This window comes from Halichoerus grypus, chromosome 6 (genome assembly GCF_964656455.1).
Source record: "Halichoerus grypus chromosome 6, mHalGry1.hap1.1, whole genome shotgun sequence".
Classification (NCBI taxonomy): Eukaryota; Metazoa; Chordata; class Mammalia; order Carnivora; family Phocidae; genus Halichoerus; species Halichoerus grypus.
Window position 1 is genome coordinate 39950145 of NC_135717.1, and position 20791 is coordinate 39970935.

Sequence of the window (20791 nt, forward strand, 5' to 3'; positions counted from 1 at the left end):
CCTGCTGCTTTCTGAGTTCTGTGGCCTATTTTTGCGCCCCTGAAACGCCCCTGGCCCCCCAGCTCTTTGCACAAGCACTTTCTGTGGGACGCGTCATGACTCTGAGCCCGTTCCATGAGGAGACTCACAGGAAGAGCCCCTCGGCAGCTGCACCTTTCTCCACCAGCCCTCCTGGTGGTTTCTGGAATGTAGGAAATGTTTTACGTGGTTTAAATCAGCAAGGGCAGGAATAGGTCAAGAAGTGTTACAGGATTTTTGTCCCTTCAGTGCCCGTGGTTCTTGGTCACGTCGCTTCGAAGAACAAAGAGGTGGACCAGACGAAGAGTGGTGGGCAGCAAAGCAAAGTTATTGAGCAAAAGTAGAAAGCTCCCGGAAGGGGAGGGGACTGGGGACTGAGAGGGTTGCCCTCTGAACTTCTAATGAAGGGGTTTTTATAAACTCTTTCAAGGAACTATCTTAAGCATCCTGAGATTGGGCCCCTGTGGATTGGCCGCTAAGGTGTGCCAGTCGGGGCTTTGATCATGCACCCATCTCCCTATCAGGTTTTGTTCACATGTTGGTGGTCTTATGACCTGACATTTGGAGGTGAAGTGATAGTGACCAATGTTTTAAATCAGCAAGGGCAGGAACAGGTCAGGAAGTGTTACAGGATTTTTGTCCCTTCAGTGCCCGTGGTTCTTGGTCAAGATGTCCTGCAGAGCCTGCTAGACAGGATACTTTCGTGGTCTCGTGTGAGCTGTAAAACAGGATGCTACTGCGGTTTTGTCTTAGCTGTCCCGGCTTTTTTGCTTTCTTGTTGGGGACCCTGGCCCTGACTACGTAAGTGTCCAGTTAACTTCTAACAGAAAGGCACACAGTCCCCTGTGAGTCTCACCCCAGAGAAGCCGCGCCAACTTCCTTCTTTTTCTCTGCCTGCTGTGTCCTCTCTGCAGACACCTCGCTCGCTGGCTTCGGGGAGTGTCTCCTAAAGGCCAGGTGAGTCGGCGGCTCCCTGCACCCCGGTGCGGCTGGTCGGCGCCAGGTGTTCTCCCGGCTCACGCCCTCTCACCGGGCCCTAGAGCCCAGGGTTCCCCCACCGCCAGCTTCCACGGGGCCCTTGCAGGTACTCATCTGTTTCCATCGCCACCTACCATCATCTTCAAAGTTTTCAGAGACACTCTCTGAATCTTAAAATCAGGAGTGACATGCTTCCTCTTGACCTCCAACTAACTAGGCACAGAACTTGGCAAATTGTGTTCACGGTCTCTTTCACGTCTCTCCTTTTGTTAGTAAGATCTGGGGTTTTATCCTGGACACTAGCTTCTTTTGTACTGGACACCTTGTCATTCGGGTACGTGAAGTCTCCCCGGGGGCAGGGGCCAGCACGAGCTCACAGAGAGCTTGCTTCTGCCGCACCCGGTCCCCTCCAATCCACATGGCCCGCAGTCTCCCCTGTCCCCCGCGACCCGACGCTGGCTGGCTGTGTGCCCTGCGTCCCCGGCAGGCCCAGGCAGTTCTCCGGGAAGCCGCTCTTCCCCCGCTGTATAATTAGTACTGTGTGGTGGACTCCCGTGGGATTATGTGGCTGCCCTCGTCAGACGTTTGTACATGGAGTGTGTCCCGCCTTCCCCTCTGCTCTGCCCAGTGCCAGTATACCCCTCTGTGGCTGCCATTCATCTGATGTTCCCCATGTCCGTCTGGCCAGTGGGAGCCTGGCTTGTTGCTGCATTGCCCTCAGATCCTGAGCAGAGCCAGCTCTTAGCTGGCGATGGGTGGTCCTCGAGCAGCACAGGAGTCCCGTGGGCGCATACCGCCCCAGCTCCTTTCATACTGCCAGGAGCCCGTGCTTACGCGTTTCAGACACCCTTCTGGACGCTGAAGCAGCTTCATCCTGGTGTGATGACCGCCTGCTGTTTGGTTAATGCTGCATCTGGGGTTCTCTGGCCGGGAGCTCCGGGGGCACTGGAAGTGGCTGGAGTACAGAAGGTGGGCGCTCCGCCTGGGACGTGGGCACCAGCGCGGGAAGCCCCAGGAGCACGCATCTGGCCCTGGTGTGGCCGGCAAGGTGCCCGGCCCTGGGCAGATGCAGCTGGTTGGAGCAGCCGTGTGGGCTTAGCGCGTGTGTGGACTTCCCCTCAGAGGGCGCATTCTCCAGACTCCGCGTCCACGTAGTGAGAAAGACAGGAGTCCTGATCTTCACCGTTCCTTTTCCTCAAACACTGAAGTTATTAGCTATGTCTGCTCACGTCAGTAGCAGGCTGTGGTTCCGTGTCCGTCTGTGACTTCACTTTGGATTTTCTGTCCTCAGCTACCTTTAGAAATCATAACGTGCGCAGTGTTCCCACCACTCCCTGGGGACCCGCCTGGGACAGCAGGTTCGTCAGGTGGAGTGGAAAGGGCCCCCACGGAGCGCAGCCAGCGTAGGGGATCTGGGCGGCAGCGCTGTCGGGCTGCCGTGTGTCAGGCTTGTGACGCCAGGAGGTGAGCGGCCCCCACGGTGCCTGACAGCACTCCCGAGCACCTTTCATGGCATTTTGATTGACTGTTCGCACCAGCTGGATAAAAATTATCAGGTGCACTAAAAGGTGTAATTACTCGATTCTGTCTGTGTGTTGGATGCTGCTCACCCTCCTTCACTGGAAAGCAGAAAGGCAGAGTGGGCTTGGTCAAGGACAGCGGCAGCTACACGGCACCTGTCACCTCCGCACGGACTCAGAAGCTGCGGTGTCTGTGTTTTCTGCGGCGTCTCCAGTGTGCTGAGAGGCTGGGGGCTCTTCCAGAGCTGTGCACCCACCACCTCCGTGCTCCTGCGGTGGGTCAGCGCGGCCTCCCCGTCCCCAGGGCTCCTACGTGTTCATGCTGCGCCGGGCCATGAAGGAGTGGTGGCAGTGGGCTGCCCTGCTCTCCGTGAATAGCTGGAAACTGGACCCAGTGCGCTGTGCAGCCCCCGTCACACTGGACAGCAGACAGTGGGGCTCGGGGGGAAACACGGCAGGTGCCTGGCTGTCTGCTCTGCGCCTCGCATCCTGCTGGAATTCGGGGGGCAGGGTACCAAGAGGAGGGCCCCGGGCACAGAAGGAGCCCCGAGGAGGACACGGCACCCCTGCTGTTGCAGACCTGCACCAACACAGAGCTCTGATCTAATCATGAAAAACGAACACCACACAAACACCGACTGAAGGACATTCTTCAAATTTACTGACCAACATTCTCCAGGACCAAAGCCATGGAGTGCAGTTAAAGACTGAGGCCCGGTCCACCCAGGGGACACAGCCATTAGATGTGGAGCCCTGGGCCATCCTGGCACAGGAGGAGGACGTCCATGGGAAAACTGGTGAGATCGGGTGGGGTAGGTAAGGTAGGTTCACGGCGTGGACCTGAGCATGACAGGTGCGCGGGGCTCTGCGCTGTGTGTACAGCTTTCCCAGGTGCTGGGATGTTTTTACAATACAAAGTTAAACCCCTTCATACTTGGCGTGTATAAAGGAGGCAGTTAGAGGAGATGGTGCAGTTCTTTCAGATGTGAATTACCAGCACTGACAGAAGAAACAGAAAATCTGATAAGTTTTAGGAATTGAGCACCTTTCCAACTGAGAAAACCCCGGGCCCAGAAGTCCTCACTGATGAGCAGTTTTATAAACATTTACGGAAGGAACAGTGTGAACCCTGCACACGCGCATCCCAAAAACAGAGAGGAAAGCCTTCCCAGCTCATGTTTCTGAGACCAGGGAGGACAAGGACGTTTCAAGAAAAGAACGTTCCAGAGCACTATTCTTCAAGAGCACCAACAACTTCTTGAACTATTAGCAAACGAAGCCCGCAGCGCCTGAGCAGCATGAGGCATTTAAACCAAGTGGGCTTTGCCCGGGATGCAGGACTGAGTGGACAGAAATGAACCGATGCAGTTCAGTGAATTACCGGATATGGGAGAGAGCTAAAATGCTGCGATCATCTTAACTAACGGAGGGAAAGCATGTGGTAACTGGTTCACAGTTAACGAAACATCTTGTGGCACACAAGGAACAGGAGGTTTCTTCAAGCTGATACATAAACCACCCACGTCTACACCGTTCTTACCTGCGGGGGACTGCACATTTCTGCCACGAGGTGGGGAGCACGCAGGGGCATCCACCTTCATCACATCTGCTTGACATTGTGCTGGAGATCATGGCTTGTGCAGAAAAGCAAGAAAAAGTAACAAAAGCCCTGAACATGGGAAGAAGTAAAAGCACCTGTCTTCGAGGTGAGGAGATCACGTATGTGGAGGGTCACAAGGTCCTCAGGAGGAATGCATGCAGTTACCCAGGGCCAGGAGTCACAGACCATGCACAGAAATCCATGCTATTTCCAGATGCTAGCGAAAGCTGTCAGAAAATGAAATGTTAGGCAGTCGCAGTCGTGCTCTCCCGAGTTCCTGTGTCCCTGGCCACGCCGCCCGGATGGCCTCTCAGAACCGCGACCCAGCCGCCGCCGGCAGAGGAGCCAGGCCCAGCGGGGGTGCCACCGGGCCCCGTGGACAAGAGGCTACGGCAGGAGCCAGTGCCCTCATGCTGTCTGATGACAGAGGAATCTCTGCCTTCCCTCAGTCAGACCTTTCCAAATGGGCGGGGGCCACCATGGAGATGTGAGGTACAAGCTCTCCCCGGGACTCCCCAGTGGCTCCCTACAACGCACCCACGCCCTGCTACCACCCCAGCGCAGACTCCCGGGGTAACATCTGCCCAGGCACCCTGAAGGACAAGGGGTCCGCCCAGGGTGACATCAGGGCCATCCCGGTGTCCATCCAGAGCCTGCGAGGAGAAACCAACACTGAAGGCCCTTTGCACACACGTGCTGCCGAGCTCTGGAAAAACCCACAGCCTTTAAGAAGTATCTGCAAGAAACCTCAAAGCAGGTCTCCAGCCAGGAAACCTGACTGGGGAGCCCCTCTCCTTGTGTTGTCTTTTTATCTTCTCCTTCAATGATCTGTTCTTTCCTTCATTTCTGAGACTTTGTATCTTAATCTGAGGGATCGTTTTTGTTTTACGTTTCTTTTTTTTTTTTTTTTTTTAAAGATTTTATTTATTTTAACAGAGAGAGATACAGCGAGAGAGGGAACACAAGGAGGGGGAGGGGAGAGGGAGAAGCAGGCTTCCCGCCAAGCAGGGAGCCTGATGCGGGGCTCAATCCCAGGACCCTGGGATCCTGAGCTGAGCCGAAGGCAGACGCTTAACGACTGAGCCACCCAGGTACCCTGTTTTATGTTTCTTAAATTAAGTCTCGGTTGAGCCCTTGTGATGAATATATTAAATACATACATTGGGGTTTTTTTTTAACAAAATTTTAACTACAACAATAACATCCATAATTAGGAAATTTTAACAGAAGTCTGATGCTCCGTACCCTAGGAGCTACCAGACATTGCTGAGAGAAACTAGGCAGTCTTCAGTAGACAGATATGCACGTGTGGGTCAGAAGTCCCAGAACTGCTCATAGCCCAGCTGTCCCCAAACCCGTCAGAGGATTTCATGCAACCCAGACGTAATCCTAGAAGGATTTTCTTTTTAGAAGTTGGTGAACTGACTTAGATTTGTATGGAAACGCCATGGGCCTAGAATAGCCAGAAAAATCTCGAATAAGAATAAGTTGTAGGAGACTCATCCCTTGTTCCAGGATTTCCCAGAGGTCATGGTCAGTGAGACTGGGCGGTGGGGACATGAGGACCGACAGCTGAAACAGCACAGTCCATGTGTCTGAAAATAGTCCCACACTGAAATCACCGTCCCGTTAGTTTTGACAATTGACCAAGTCCGTCCAACTGAGAAAGACCGGCATCTCTGACATGGTGCGCCGGGCGTCTGGTTCTCTGCAGAGAGTGAGCAAGCCGCAGCCTCTGCCCCTGACAGAGAGCTTGGGGTGGGTCCGTAAAGAACACATAAAGCCCAGTAACAAAGAAAAGGGGGAGGTTTTAGCAGATACTTCACAAAGAAAGACCTGCAAATGGCTGTTTCAAGCACTTCAAAAACTGCTCAGCTTCACTGGCCCTCAGGGAAACTAGATGCCACTGTTCTGCAGGTGACCACAGGAAGAGCTGAACTTACAGACGGCAAGTGTCCTGGCTTGGGCTGCACAAAATACTGCAGGCCGAGCGGTTTGAACAGTGCTGACTTCCTCATGGTTCTGGAGGCTGGCAGTCGAAGACCCATGTTCCGGGCCCTTCCGTCCCCATTGGGGACTCTTCCTGATTCATGGACACCCATCCTCTTGCCGTGTCCTCTGCTGGTGGAGAAAAGCCCCCGTGTCTCGACTGCGTGTGCCAATCCCGTCAGGTCAGGACCCCATCCTTACGGCCTCATTGACGCTTAACCATTTCCTCAGTCTAAATATGGCCACACTGGGGGCCGGGGCTTCAACCTACAGATTTGGGAGGACGCAGATGTCGGGCCCTTGGCAGCATGGGTGTGAGCAAGAGGAACTGCCCTGCACTGCTCTCCTGTGGGCGTGAGAAATGGCCTGAGTGTGTGGGAGCAGTTGAGGCACTTACCTACGAAGTCGCCTCCTCCTCCCTGTTGGTGTTTCCGCTCCTTAGGACTGACCTAGGGGAGCTGGAAATGTGTTCATGAAAGCCCTGCCCCGGCACCAGGAACTGGAAACCAACCACGGTCCATCACAGAAGGATGGGTACCAACCCACGCTAACTCCCCGGGATGGAAAGCACTCAGCAGGGCAGAGGAATGAGGACTGACACGCAGGTGTCGTGCTGGAGGAGAGAAGTCAGATGCATGGTACGGGTCCTTGTGCAGGGCCTTCCAGAACGGCAGAGCCAGCACGCGGCCACGGCCGTGGAGAAGCTTTCCCCTCCAGGATTCGAGGTGGGGACTGACTGGGAGGCAAGGAGGAACTTTGGGGCTACCGGAATGTCTCCTGTGCTGATGGGGTGAGGGTCTGCAGGCATGCGTGTGCACAAAAGCTCCTCAGCCCCAGGCTTCCTGGCAGGACATAAATCATTTTTGAAACCTAACAAGAGGTGAACAGCCGGGGGAAGCCTCGGGGGGAGATGGCTGGTCGGCTCCCACGTAGAGCAGAGACATCTGTCTTTGTGGGCAGGGCTGGAGACCGACAAACCGGCAGGTTTTCCTTGGTGTGCCTCCATTGAGCACCAGAGAAAAACCATGTGCCTTCCAGCCCTGGAAAGACCATCAGCCCAGCCGGAAGCTTCAGCTCGAGACAGGACCACAGGATCCAGCTTCCTGGCCAACTCTCTGCGCCAACTGCAGGCATGGGTGGTATGGGGTGGGCCTCGTCTCCTAGCTTTGGTGCCCACTGATGGAGAGGTTACATGATGACCTGAGCCGTCACCCTACTGTTGACGTGTTATGGATTCTGGCGGCTCCCTCATGCAGCTGCGAGCCAGCCTGCTGGGGGCTTCTCCAGTGACCGGGGCTCCCCACTTCAGGCTGCTGAGATGGCGAGCAGCCGGGTGATGCAGATGACCCCACTGGACTTCCCTCCTCGGGGCAAAGGCACAGGTCTGCTTAGCATGTTCACCTGTGCCCTCCCGCTGGAATGGGGCAAATGCACACCAGATGCTTCTCTGGAATGTTTCTTGCATGTTTCAGCTCAATTTTCTCTTTTAAACGCATGGATTTCAACCATATTAGTGTGGAGAATCTTTTTCATTTGCAGAAAATGGCAAAGAGCGTGGGTGTCTGAGTCACTGTATTTAAGATAATAGTTTGCCCTTAATTATGCTTTAAAAAGGTTTTCACTTCACTCTCAACTCTCTGCTTTTGTCAAGACAGAAATATGTACGTGTGTTTGTAGCTCCATTGGGACTGGCCGGTTTCGTCCCGGAGCAGGTGAGCATGTCCGCAGCTGGTCTCCAAAGCCCGACCCTTTGCGTCTGGTGCCTCCGCGCGCCAAGTCGCACTAGGCAGCGGGCTTCCCACGTGGCTTCAGAGCCACAGCTGTCCTGGACGGCTCCTGGGCCGGCCTGGCGCCCTGTGCTGTGCCGAGGGCTGAGACCCCAGTTGCTGAAGTCCTGGGAAGTGAGGCTGTGTCCGTGTTGCCGGGGATTTGCGGGAGCTGCATAGCACCGAGGGGAGGCAGAACGTGGTTGCCGTCTGGACAACCAGGCCGCACCTTCTTTGTGCCCCTCCGTCCCTGGGCTCCCGTCTGGGTGCGCACGTGGCCTGGGTTCGTGGGCCGCAGGCAGGCCAAGGCACTTGGCTGCTCCTCGCCTGAGAACCTTGTGGCAGGGTCGCACGGGAAGGAAGAACGTGTGTAGACCGGGCCGCGGCACATGAGGAGACCCGCGCCGCAGCTCGGTCGGACTAGGGAGAGTGGCCGTCGGGAGTCAGCGCCGTTAGGCTGCACTTCTGGGGGCGCAGCAGCTTTTGTCTGCCTGCGCTTAGTTTGTTAGCGTGGCTTTCACCTTTCTGCATATACTCTGCAGTTCTTCCAACGTGGTGTACTACACTTCTACTGATTGTAAGTTATTTTTACTATTCCTTCACATGATATGAGCTAAGAATTGATACCCTGGGATCAGCCGGGTGGCTCAGGCCGTTAGTGTCTGACTCTTGGTTTCAGCTCAGGTCATGATCTTGGGGTCATGAGATTGAGCCCCACATCGGGCTCTGCACTCAGCGGGGAGTTGGCTTGAGATTCTCTCTCTCTCCCTCTTTGCCCCTCCACTCCTCAAAAAAAAATTAATACCCTAAATTCTTATTGACCAAATCGCAGCTGCAATGAGCCATTTTCATCCTAAGCTGTGTATTTTGCTGTGACCGGAGCAGGTCACTTGCATGCACAGTGAATGGAAGGTGCAACACGAAGGGGAGGGCATGCGCCAGAGCCCCCAGGCACCTCTCAGAAGCTGACACGGCAGGAACTTTCCTGTTCCATACGTCTAGGTGACCCCCAAGTGACTGCAGTGAAGAGATGCCAGTGTGTTTCCCACATGGCTTCATCAGCAGGGGTGTGACTGCCTAGCACCCATGCCGCTTATGCTCGTGGCTGTAGTACCCGCAGTGGGGCCCTTCCGATGCTCGCGTGCAGACTGTCCTGTTACCACAGGAGAAAAAGGCCGTATCTGAGATGTAGAAAAGCGAGGCCTGTGGACCTACATTTTTCAGGTCCGTATTCAGCAGGGCAGGAGCCATGGCCGGGCTGCGATCATCAGCAGTGGGAGAAGACGCTGTCCTCAGACCACAGGCGGTTGCGTCTAAGGCCCTTGCTGTAAGAGTCAGCTGTCTGAAACGCGACAGCTTGGCTAAAATGGACACATTCCTTCACAAATGCAGCTTCCCAAAACGGAGGAGGAAACACGAAACCTAAATAGCTCCATGTCTGTTAAATACATTGAATTTGTAATCAAAACCCCTTCCAGAGAGAAAGGTATAGGCCCAGATGGCTTCACCAGCGGAATCTACCAGATGCTTAAGGAGGGAACAGTAGTACTCCTACCCAGACTCTGTTGGAAAGCAGTGGAGGCAGGACCACTTCACAGGTTGTGTTTTATGTGACTGTGAAACCAGACCTGTTGAGGTCATTATAGAAAGGAAAGAGACCAGCATCCCCCAGGAGCAAAGGCACAGAAACCCTTAGCCAAACATCAGCAAATCAAAAGGCACAGTCTATCTTAGGAATGCAAGGTTGGCTTAACATGTTTAAACCAATGAGTGCAACTCACCACAGTAATAGAAGAAAGCAGCAGATGGAAGACAAGCACATGATACAGTTCGACACCCACCTGTGATGGTGGGGGGACTTCTTCCGGGGACAGCATCTGAAACCCCGGCCAGCCCATCCTGGCTGGTGGGGATTAGAGCGCTCACGCCCAGCCAGACCAGGCCAGCGTGTGTTCCTGCCAGTAACTCTCAGCACTGTGTTGTAAGTCTTGGTGCAGGAAGACCAGAAAAAGAGAAAGCATAAAGCTTGGCAGAAAAGTAACGATGCTGTTGTTCACACATGAAAAAAAAGAAAGAAAAAAGAAAATGACTAGGCAAGCCACAGACTGTGAAAAATATTTGCAGTGCACTGTGGCCGAACCAAAAATTAACATCTAGAACACATGTTCACACTCTAATCACACATGATTAGAGATGCAGAAAACCTGGCAGAATCTGAAAAGCAGCTAGTGAAATGAATACATGAACTTCGCAAGGTTGCAGGACACAAGGTCACTGTGAAACACACGTACTTTGTGTATGATGAAGGAATCATTACAAGAGATGATCTGGAAAATACCATCTGCAGCGGCCAAGAGAACCTCCAGTGCCTGGTAGTGAGCCTGGTTACGGATGTCTAAGGCGCGGGTGTGGGAAGTGCAGAGCATCAGCGGCCTCAGCCTGGACCTGCCCAGGCCTCACAGGTAGGAAGATGCTGTCGCTGCCACATCTGTTTCATCCAAGTGCGTGTGCAGATTCGAGGCCATTCCTGTCCCGCTCCTAGTGGGCTTTTTGGAGAAGTTAACGTGCTGACTGTAAACTGTACCCGGAAAAACAAAATTTTGAAAAAGAACAAAGCTGGGGGAGATACCTCCTGATTTTACAGCTTAATTTAAAACTGAAGTGTGGCATTGATCTAAGTTAGAGAAATGGACTACATCTCTTCTGTCAGCTCATACTCAACCAAGAGTCCCGAGTCAAGTCAGTGGAAAAAGGAAAGCCCCTCTTAGCAAACGGTGCTAAAGTGATGGGAAATCTGCAAGCGAGGACAATGAACTTGGGCACTGTTTCATCTGCACCAAACTCTACCACTATGGACAGAAGTGCAGAAGCAACGCCGTCAAGTTCTAGAAGAACACTTGGGAGAACACCTCACGGAAGCACGCCCACACAGGTGCGGTCGGCCCATTTCCAACCGAGGCACAAGGTCAAACACTGGGGCAGGCACAGGATTTGTTTTACAAACATAAATGCCAGGAGAATAAAGGTTCCCAAAGATAACACACTTACATTGGGGTAAGCAAAGATTCTTTGACCGGGCACAAAAAAGCCATAACCATTAAAAAATTTTTTTGCTAAACATACTTCATTGATATTAAAATTTCTGTTATCAAAACACAGCACTAAGAAAATGACTAGGCAAGGGCGCCTGGGTGGCTCAGTTGGTTAAGCGACTGCCTTCGGCTCAGGTCATGATCCTGGAGTCCCGGGATCGAGTCCCACATCGGGCTCCCTGCTCAGCGGGGGGTCTGTTTCTCCCTCTGACCCTCTTCCCTCTCATGCTGTCTCTCATTCTCTTTCTCAAATAAATAAAATCTTAAAAAAAAAAAAAAAGAAAGAAAAAAGAAAATGACTAGGCAAGCCACAGACTGTGAAAAATATTTGCAGTGCACTGGCCGAACCAAAAATTAACATCTAGAACACAGAAACCGCAGTAGAAAGGCAGGCATTAGGCTCAAACACACTTGGAGGACGGAGATCTGAGGAGTCCGCTGTGGGACCAGCACGTCCTGCTGGCGGGCACCCTGTGGGGCACAGCGCTGGTTTGGGGAGGGGATGCAGCCTCGCGAAGAGCGGTCGGCAGGCCCCACCAGGTGAGCCTGCCCTGCAAGCCAGCCTCCCACTCCTGCGGGTTTGCCAGCAGAAAGGAGAGCCTGTGTCCACACGGGGACTTGCACGCACCTGCAGACCTGTTCACAACAGCCAGACCTGGAAACAACCAAGGTCCATCAGCACGGTGTAAAGGGCATGTCCGTACAAGGGGCCGTCTGGGGTGGTCCGGGAGCAGACAGAGTTGGCACTGGCCGCAGCTGCCTCCTGGTGAGCGGGGCCTGAATAGCCTGGGAAGGGGTCCCAGAGAACGTTCTGTGGGATGGACGGCTGCATCCTGTTTGGGATGACGGGCATCTGATTGTGTGCAATTGTCAGGACACACTGAACTGAACACTTACGATGCGTGCGTTTTGTTTCATGTTAGTTATAGCTCAACCTTTGATTAAGAGGGTGTCATGGGTTTACGTTTTCCTCACGGCCCTTGCTGTGAGGTGCAGCCCGGTAAACTCCGCACACCTGGGGGTGGTGAGCAAGGCATAACAATGCAGCCACCCCAGGCCTGGGGGCTCCCCGCCCCAGAGAGCGAAGGCAGCTGCCCGACCACTGATGCCCAGCGGAAGCCATGTGTGGGCACAGGGCCGGGAGTGAGTGGCGTGCTTCTCTTTACATCCTGACCTGCGCCCGTCTGTGCTGCTGCCGTCGAGCCTCTAGCGTGGCTGGGGGGAGGGGGGGCAGCGAGTTTTCTGGGTGCGTGCGGAGCGCGGGACCCCCGGGTCTGCTCTGCAGCAGAGCTGTTTGCTGCTGCGGTGTCCAAGCCACTCCTCGGCCTCCGGCCTCTCCCTCGTGAGACTCACACCACTTCTGTGGGAGGGAAGATTCCCGTTGCCTTGGAGGCCCAGTGGCTGCCTTGTGAGTGAACTGGAATTGCCCCGGAAGCAGTTTCCCTGTTCGTGTGCTCCCCTCCTGTCTGTGTCGCCGAGCTGCTGCAGCCCCGTGGAGGTCGGACCGTGGCCGGCGCGGGGGCTCGGGAGAGGCGCTGCTAGCCACCTCAGCAAGCAGCTGCGGACCAGGGAGACAAGGCAGGGCCCCTCCTCGGAGTCAGATGCCGCCAGTAAAATTGTGTCAGACGTCATGAGGTAACTGTTGGAGTGCAGTGCACCCCCGTGAAGGCCAACCCCGAGTGGGGGTCACCGGGTCCTTGCCGTCCCATCCTGGGATCCCCAGACAGGAGAGCACTTACTCCGAGCCGCTTCATCGCACGGACACGGACCATGAAGCAAGGGGCTTTCCCGTGAGCGCGCAGGGGGCCAGACCACACACTCCAGTACTTCTACAAAGGGCAGTCTGTGGTGCTCTGGACTCTGGCCTCCACTTCAGCCCCTGCTCACAGCCCCACACTCGCCCCCTCGGCTCCTGTCTGTCTCCCATCTCCAGACACTCGGCTCAGAACAGCCTGGGCCTAAACGGGCATCGAGTCCTTGTGGCTTGCGAGCGCCTGTGGTGCCCCCCCTGCTCCCTGCAGCCCCTCGCACGGCCGGCCACTGGCAGAGACGCCAGCTTCGGAGACGACGCAAAACCATCAGTCACCCCCCCCCCCCCACAAGCCCATGTTCCCGGCACCTGCCGGCAGCGTTCACTGCGCTGTGTGTGCTGGATTCAGGGTGGTTTCTTTACGGCTGTTCTTGGGCCGGGCAAGTGCTGACAGCACCCTGAGATAGCGCGAGCATGAAGGGGCCAGGGTGGCATGGAGACAGGTCAGCCCTGAGAGGTGCCCACGTATGCCTGTGACCCCAGTGCCAAATAGGGGGCACGTGACCATGAACCTCAAACTCACCCAAGACGTAGAGCTCCCCCCACTCGTCTGCTCAGCCCCCAGAGGAGAGGGATTGCAGGAAGCCTGAGTGGCGTCCCAGACTGCCAGGCCTGCCCACAGGCATCCTCCTCAACCCCATGAGCCCGTTAGCGTGCATGGCCCGGGGTCGTTGAGGCTTCTGGAACTCTGAGGGAAGGGGCCCCGACGTAGCCCAGTCCCCGCGTTTGCAGAGGGAGGAGGCAGCCCTGTTAGTGAGAGAGCGGGGGGGCAGGGTGCACTCAGGATGGGCTTGCTGCAGACGGCTTCCTACGAGGAGGCCGCTCACCTGGGTACAGCTGCAGGCCTGGCAGCCCCTCCTCACCCTCGGCTCAGGGTGAAGCATGCAGCATGGAGAAACAGATGTCCTTCCTGCGGCAAGGCCTTGGGCCTCCTGTCTCCAAATGGGGGTGTCAGAAGCACGTCCTGGGACCCGCAAGCATCTGGAGAGGCCCGTCCGTGTCCCTGGGCAACGGCCTTCATGCTCCTGCCCCCCGCCCCCAACTCCCTGCAAGGCCTGAGCCTGCCCTGGCAGCCTGGAATGTCCCAGCACCTCGCATCCTCCCTTCCCCAGAGAGCAGGGGTGGACAGCTGTGGGTCACGTGGCTCTCTTCGGGTCTGGCCTGGTACTGGCTTGTCTGAGCCATTTTTTCAGAATTAATTTTGGGCTGAAAAAGGCTGACAGAAGTCTTTGTTCCTTTGACGCTCACTCAGGAAGGAAAAATCCGTGGAAAATCTGACATCTGCACTATAGGGAGAAGTCAGTGGATGGGGAGGAATATAATTACTCTCCGCTCCCGGAAGAATGTCTCAGATCTTTAAGTGTCTCATATCAGCTTAGAACTTGAATGACATTTTAATTATTTTGTTTTTTTCTTCTCTGCCTGGTTTGAGTCTCTAAAGAGACCCACTCTTGGATTCCGAGGGGTGCGGGGAGTAGAGCGTCGCTCACGGGGCTGTCGTGTGATCGTGCCGCTTTCCCGCCCGCGCTGCAGGTCAGACATGCTCAGGTCTGGACAGCGGGCACGTGGCTCTTTGAATACGCCAAAGAGTTGCAGCCAGGGGCTGTGTCTCTGGCACTGTTGTGACCTAAGCAAACCCAGTTTCCAGAAAGACGGGGACTCATCTTCAAATAGCACCACCCAGGTGCCTGGCGTGCGGCGTGGTGAGAGGCCTGGTGGCCGGGCTGGCGGAGGGCGCACCGTGTGCACGCCCCTTGTCAGAGCCGCTGGTGGGTCAGGGCCCAGGACGCCAGAATGCTAGGAGCCCTGGGGGATAGGTTTGTAAACCGGCTGTCCGGCTGCACGTTTAGCTCCTGCTGAGCCCATCTGCATGGCGGGAGCACTGCCACTCGGTCTGTGGAGGCCTGAAGGGCTGCCACATGACCCTCGGACCTCCTTGTTGCATCTTGTCCCTGCTCCTTTGAGTGTTGTTGTGTCCATGCCACTCCCCACTCCGCACTCATGCTGCCTCTCAGCCCATCCTGTGGGCTCCACGTGCCAGACACGTCCCAACTCCTGGATGGTCCTTCTGCCTGGACGGCCACAGAGGCCTGCTGACAAAGGACCGTCCTGTCCCCCACTCAGGCCCTCACCACCCCAAGGTCCTTCCCTGCGTGAAAGTCCCTTTTAGGTGTCTACGCCTGGGCCACCACCCCTGGTATGTATCCACTCAGCTCGATGTTGCTGCGAGGCTGTTCTGCTGATGGGATTGAAGACCACGGTCACGGGGTGCCTGTGAGGAAGTAGAGCCGAGGGTCTTGGGGCCACAGCTGGCAGCGCCACCCCTCCTGACGGCTGCCATCCCGGCCTCAGCCCTGACCAGCCAGCTCTGTCCCTTCCCGAACCTGACACTGTGGCCCAAGGGCTCCTGGGCTTCGTCTAACACAGCCTTTCCTGGTCTTCTCTGCTCTGGACACACAAGTCCTTGGTTTCCCTCACACCTGCTGCCTGGGATGTCTGCCTTTTGCTCCTCGTTCCTCCTCCAGCTTGTCCCCGCTTCTCCAGGGCTGCCCACCCTCCTCCTCCAGAGCCCAGTGTGCCTTCTCTGCACCTTCCACACACCCGCGCCACCTCAACCAGGGCGGGCCCTCCTCTGTGCCAGGCTGGGCCTGTGCGGTTGTATCTGCTGACCGGGCGGGACTCGGCCCAGAACAGTCACAGCTGTAAAAACCAGCATCACAAGAGAAAGCCGAGCTACATCCCACGCTTGTTTCTCTCCGCGTACTTCCTCACCTTCTAATTCAGCTCTTATGTAAGACACAGAACTCAGAACTCAATCTCTGGGACCCAAGCGGAGCTTGCAGAGCTGGCAGGGAACAGCCTCTGACTTAGGAAGGGAGCCACGAGTTCCCAAGAGAAAGTGGGGGGCGGGGCACGGTGCTGGGGGTGCTGGGAGCTCGGCTGCAGGCCATTCCGGGGACCCTTCCTCCACAGCCATTGCCCTGTGCCCCTGGCAGCAAAGCCGTAACCTGGACACATGTGGGCCCGGGCACCCAGGTTTCCCGTGGGGGGAGTGAGCGCTCGAGCCACTGGGGAGGGCTTGGCCTAGCGCACCTGAGCTTCTGAGTTGCTCATTGCCATTGTGAGTGAGATGCAGCTCCCTTCTGGATCCCTCGGTCTAGCATCTGACCGTAGCTTTGCCAGCCTGTCCATTTCTAAAGCTTCAGAAATATATTCCTGCAATGATGCTCAGAAAACCCAAGTTTTTGAGAAAACACAGAAGGTACTGTCTTTATCCAAGGAAGCCGGTAGTTTGGATGTGTCGTGCGCATGGTTTGACCTCAGCTGTCAGGAAGCCCTCAATGTGCTGTTGCTACAGCTTCATTTACGTCTTACCTCTTACGTATTTCAGGCAGGAGCTACCCTCCTCCGCTCCCTTGAAGCTTCCTTTGGGTCCTCCCGCCTGTGGCTGGTTTGCACGCCCCTGGGACCACTGCCAGCCTCTGGAGTGGCTCATGTTCCTGTCTGTCTTGCCTTGGCAGGGCCTGATCAAGATCCGGGGAGACCGGTGCTGGCGCGACCTCACCTGCATGGACTTCCACTATGAGGTAGGTTGCATGGCGGCCGCAGGCCGAGCTCCCTGTCCCCCACCCCCCCCACCACCCCGTCCATGGGGACCAGCACCTGTACTATAGCTGCAGCCTCTTAGAGGCCACACCTTGGGTCACAGGGATGCCCTCTCCTGCTTGCTTTCTTGTTGGAGCACAGGTAGGTCACAAGGTAGTTTTCAGGGTGTCCCGTGTGCTGGGCTGGCAGATGGGGCTCCTGGCCCCCATGGCTGTGGGTCCCGGGGTCCATTCTGCTTGGGCGCTGGTCCCTCCACCACTGTCCATGGTCCTGCTTAGGCATCCTCCCTCCTGGCATCAGGGCTGGCCCCACATGCCCCCAGGAGAGTGCACAGTGGGAGTCACTCTGCCGCACGCCCTGCTCCCCAAATCACGGCAGACGGACGTGGTGGGAGGTGCGAGTCCTGCTGTCCTCAGATTTCCATGGTCCCCTCCCCCACCTTGGCCCCAAGCTTTAGGCAGTCGTCCTCTCCGCCCCCTTCCCTGGGACCCCACCCAGGTCCAAGCCCCTCTGGACATTCCTGTCCCTGCTGACGGCTCACATGTTTGTGGGGGGCTGGGACCAGGTCTCCCTGGAAATGAATTAACTCTAGGGCACTCGGTCAGAGTGACCTCATCCACTTGCCCGTGTATCCCGTGAATGCCTGCCAGCTGCCCTTGCCCTCTCGTCGGCCGCAAAAACATTGACACGCTTGGAGCGCCACCTGTCAGATGGGACATTTTCTTCCGTGTCTCCCACCCCTGGCTTATGGTTCCCATACAGGAAAGTGACTTGTACCTGCTCTTGTGTAAAAGGTGCTTGCGACAGGCTCACGCCTCTTCTGGCTTTTCAGTCCTGAATGTGTCGAGTAGATGCCACCTCGGGAGGCCTGGGTGTGTCCGCAGCTGTGTCATCTGTTAACCAGCCTGGGGGCAGGGACGTCCCACGGGTGCTGTGCTTAGCAGGGTATCAGACTGGAGATCTCCCCGCATCCCTCCAGACTCCCCTCCCCTCCTGCCCAGGGGCCCATGAGTCCCTCCCGTGGTCCTGGAGCCGATGTCCTGTAAAGGGCCAGAGAGGAAATGTTTCTGGCTCTACAGGAGGGAAGGGGGCCCCAGGGGCTAAGCTAGGAGGCCCTCCATTCTGTCCTGGCCCCGCCACGAGCCCACAGTGGCCCCCAGCAGCTTGCGGGCAGGGCCCGTGACTGTCCAGCGTGTGCAGAGGGAGTGTGTGCTAGAATCCCCTTGGCGCCGAAGCCTGCTGTCTCTGCCTGCAGGGCTTGACCAGGGTGGATACAGGGCCTGTAACTCTGATTTCGGTCCACAGAAGGAGTCTTGGCCAGCAGGAAGAGGGCCAGGTGAGCCCACACAGTGAGGCTGGTTGACACCCCCCCCAAGCTGGGTGCGTCCTCAGAAGGGTTTGAGTCGGGGCGCACCAGGGCAGAGTTCCTGCATCTCCGCACACAGCCCTGGGCAGGATTTGGGCAGACGGTGGGCCTGTGACCCACATCCTGGGGAGGGGGCCAGGCACCTGTGATGTTGGCATGGTGTGAGGTCAAGGCCACTTGAAGTCGGTCTTCAAGGACAGGCCGAGTCTTGGCTCAATGACCATGTGGGGCCCTTGTCATCAAGTGGGAGGCCTGTGGGCTCCGGGTCAGGTCCCTTGGAGGAACAGAACCACTCTGACTCTGTCAAGGAGCAGGGGCCTTCCCTCAGTCAATCTTGTTTCTACATGCTCTGTAAACTAGGGTGAGGTGAGGAGTCGGGCCTGGGACCCCCCGTGCTGTTAGCTGCCTGCAGAACCCATTGTCGTCTGCCTGCCAGGGACCAGGATAGGGGCCACACGGCCTGTCCTCAGTGACCTGGACCCCTCCAGTCCTTGGTGGGTGGCAGCAGGGCCTACCTCATTCACTGTCAGGACACCACTGGCAGGAGCCTCATAGGAGGGACCTGCTGGGGACGGTGGTGGGGCCGATGGGGTGCAGCACATGGGTGAGCAGGAGCGAGCGGCTTCCGGCCGAGACGAGAGCCCAGGCTTTGCTCGTAGCTGCTTCTACTTCACCCTGAGCCGGTCTGCTCACAGGCATGCTGTCCACGTGGTGTGTTACCACGGTGAGGCCTTGCAGGGAGGTCGTAGGAGGTGAGCCCTGATGCCCCAACCCTGTGAGCCCCCCAGATCCTGCAGGGAGTAGGGGCCAGCAAGAGAGGCCCTCATGTGACACCACAGGCTCACCCCCACGTCCCCCGTCTATGTCCTCACTTTACCTACACGTGGCCGTTGGGGGACTCGGTCGGAGCAGAAGAGGGGCTGGGGCAGCACCAGCGGGTATGGTCATCAGCCACCATGGGGGAGAGAAAGGGCAGCGGACCTCGACAGACATGCCCAGGCCAAGGCACGGTGGCCCTGAGCCGCCATGGCAAAGCCAGTCACCCCTGAGAAGGAGGTCCCAGGAACCGTCGTCCCCAGGCTCATGGGTTCCGCCGGTGATGCCAGTGAAAGTATCCATGAGGAAGGCCACAGGGTCGCCCGGCTGCCAGGCGCTCAGCAAAGGAGGAAAGGAAAATGCTGCTGCCGGACAGCGGCTCTGCGTCCCGTCCAGGCCGCCGTGAGGTGCGCGAGCCTTCCGCGCGGGGCAGCGAGCTGTCAGCAGTGTTCAGGTCCCCAGGTGACCGCCGCGCTCAGTCCAAGTTAGTCGGGATGCCGACTTGTTAACTTTGGAAAGCTTTGGTTACCAAACATACACCTCAGTGACTCACGCACATTGGACGTCAGCACGTTGAGACACGCCAGCAAGGGCCTCCGCCGCGGCTGGGGGTACGCTGGGAGGAGCATGTGGTGCGGTCGCTAAGCTGCCGCAGGAGTCCCGCCTCGCTGGCGGCTTGGCAGGTCCCACCCACGGCCCTTTGGGGGGTCGGGTCGGTGCCCCACCCCAGGCTGTGCAAGAGTTGACTGACACGGATGCCGTTGTTTTGCTCCAAAGTCCTGCACGTCTCAGAGCTGACCTTCCGTCTGGGGTCACCAGTCACTGTCTGCTCCCATCACCTGTGAGGTCCGCAGCCTGTGGCACATTGGAGGGGACTTTGTGTCATGTCCTTTGCGCCTCGAAGCCCAAGGTTCAAGCCTGTGCAGGGACAGCTAGCTTGCGGAGCCCAGACGCCGCAGCAGGCCCTTCAGGAGCCGGGGTCCGCGCCACGCGTGGGGCCGCATGCCCACGGTCACTGATGCGCTCCCCTGCGTCCATGTCGTAGGGTGCCCGCAAGGCTGGCCACACACATGGTGCCTCGTCCTGCTCACCCCCGAGGGTCCGCTGAGCACCAGCCTGGCCCTCAGCACTGACTTCCTGCTGCCCGTTTCTCTAACTGGGAACCACCTGAGCGTCAGGGCAGCTTCAGCCAGGTTTACTGAAGATTTCCCCTTGGTCTTGTGAGGTCAGGAAGGCCTCCTGCCACCGGTCTCGAACGCACCTGTTCAGCTATGTTGAGGTGGAAAATGGTTCGTCACGGCGGTAACAGTTCTCAGTGAGCACTTGGCGCTCCTAGGCGGGCCATCGGTAGCTCCGTGTCCCTGGACGTTGCTCCTCCCGTCCACAAGCCCCTCAGCCCTGGGGCCCACTGGGAGGGCGCCCAGTAGCTCCGGTCTTTGAGAGCCCTGCAGGCAGGAGGAGAGGAGGGGGCACAGTGCCCTTCATCCTTAACTCCTTGCTGTCCACACCCCTGCAGCACCGCGGCAGCACCCCGTGCTGCCCCAGAGGGCCTGGAGGCTGCAAAGGCGAATGCCCTAGTCCAGGAGGGTAACAGCGACCCTGGGAGCTGGCTCCCACGGTGGCCTGCGCTAGGCCACCCTCCCCTACTGAGGGGGATCTCCTCTCCTTTAGTCCCAAACAGCAATCTTAGGGGCATACACCTGGAGCACGTCCCACCCCCCTGGCCACAGTCCCCTTGCAGCTCTGTGTGCTCTGTGGGGGACTTGGGAAATGGGTCGCAAGTCCGTGGTTTCAAGACCCTGGAGCGGGTGAGTCCTGGCAGATACCACTGAGAAGGTTCGAGTGACGGAGCCTGAGCAGCCCCCATTCCCCCACACGGTTCCTTCTATGGTTTAAGAGGCAACACCGTGCACTGTTCCTATAAAATGGAGCATCTAAAATGTGTTCATCATAGACATAAGGTGCGTAAAGTGCTTCTGAAAGCGTCAGGCCGCTCGTCTGCAAGGGTGGGAGAAGACAGGCTGTCCAAAGACCCGGCTCTGAGTGCATGCGCCCCTGCCCCACGTTTGGCTCCCTCCCTCTGAGCCGCACCCCTGCAAGAAAGCCAGTACACTTGCCCTTTGAACCAGAGCGTAACCACTGGGGAGCGCAGCGGTAGAGACCTGGGCTCTTGGGAGAACCCCCGATTCCAAGTTCTCTCTTAGGCATTCTCTTTCCTAAAGTTGACGCA

General features: G+C 57.0%; 1 protein-coding gene, 1 long non-coding RNA gene and 1 pseudogene across 6 annotated transcripts in view; 2 read left to right on the forward strand and 1 right to left on the reverse strand.

Annotated features, from left to right (window-relative positions):
* The window catches only part of LMF1 (lipase maturation factor 1), a 95506-nt gene that overhangs the window by 51355 nt on the left and 23360 nt on the right, over positions 1 to 20791 (forward strand). For all 4 annotated transcript variants that reach the window (XM_036083406.2, XM_078075014.1, XM_078075012.1 and 1 more), the window contains one exon: positions 16295 to 16360. In XM_036083406.2, coding sequence (XP_035939299.2) covers positions 16295 to 16360 — 66 coding nt within the window. The remainder of the gene's footprint in view (positions 1 to 16294; positions 16361 to 20791) is intronic.
* Positions 1 to 20791, reverse strand: part of LOC118530132 (uncharacterized) — an 89839-nt gene that overhangs the window by 5048 nt on the left and 64000 nt on the right. The gene's annotated exons all lie outside the window — the stretch shown is intronic.
* Positions 986 to 10993, forward strand: LOC144382310 (ubiquitin-conjugating enzyme E2 C pseudogene; annotated as a pseudogene).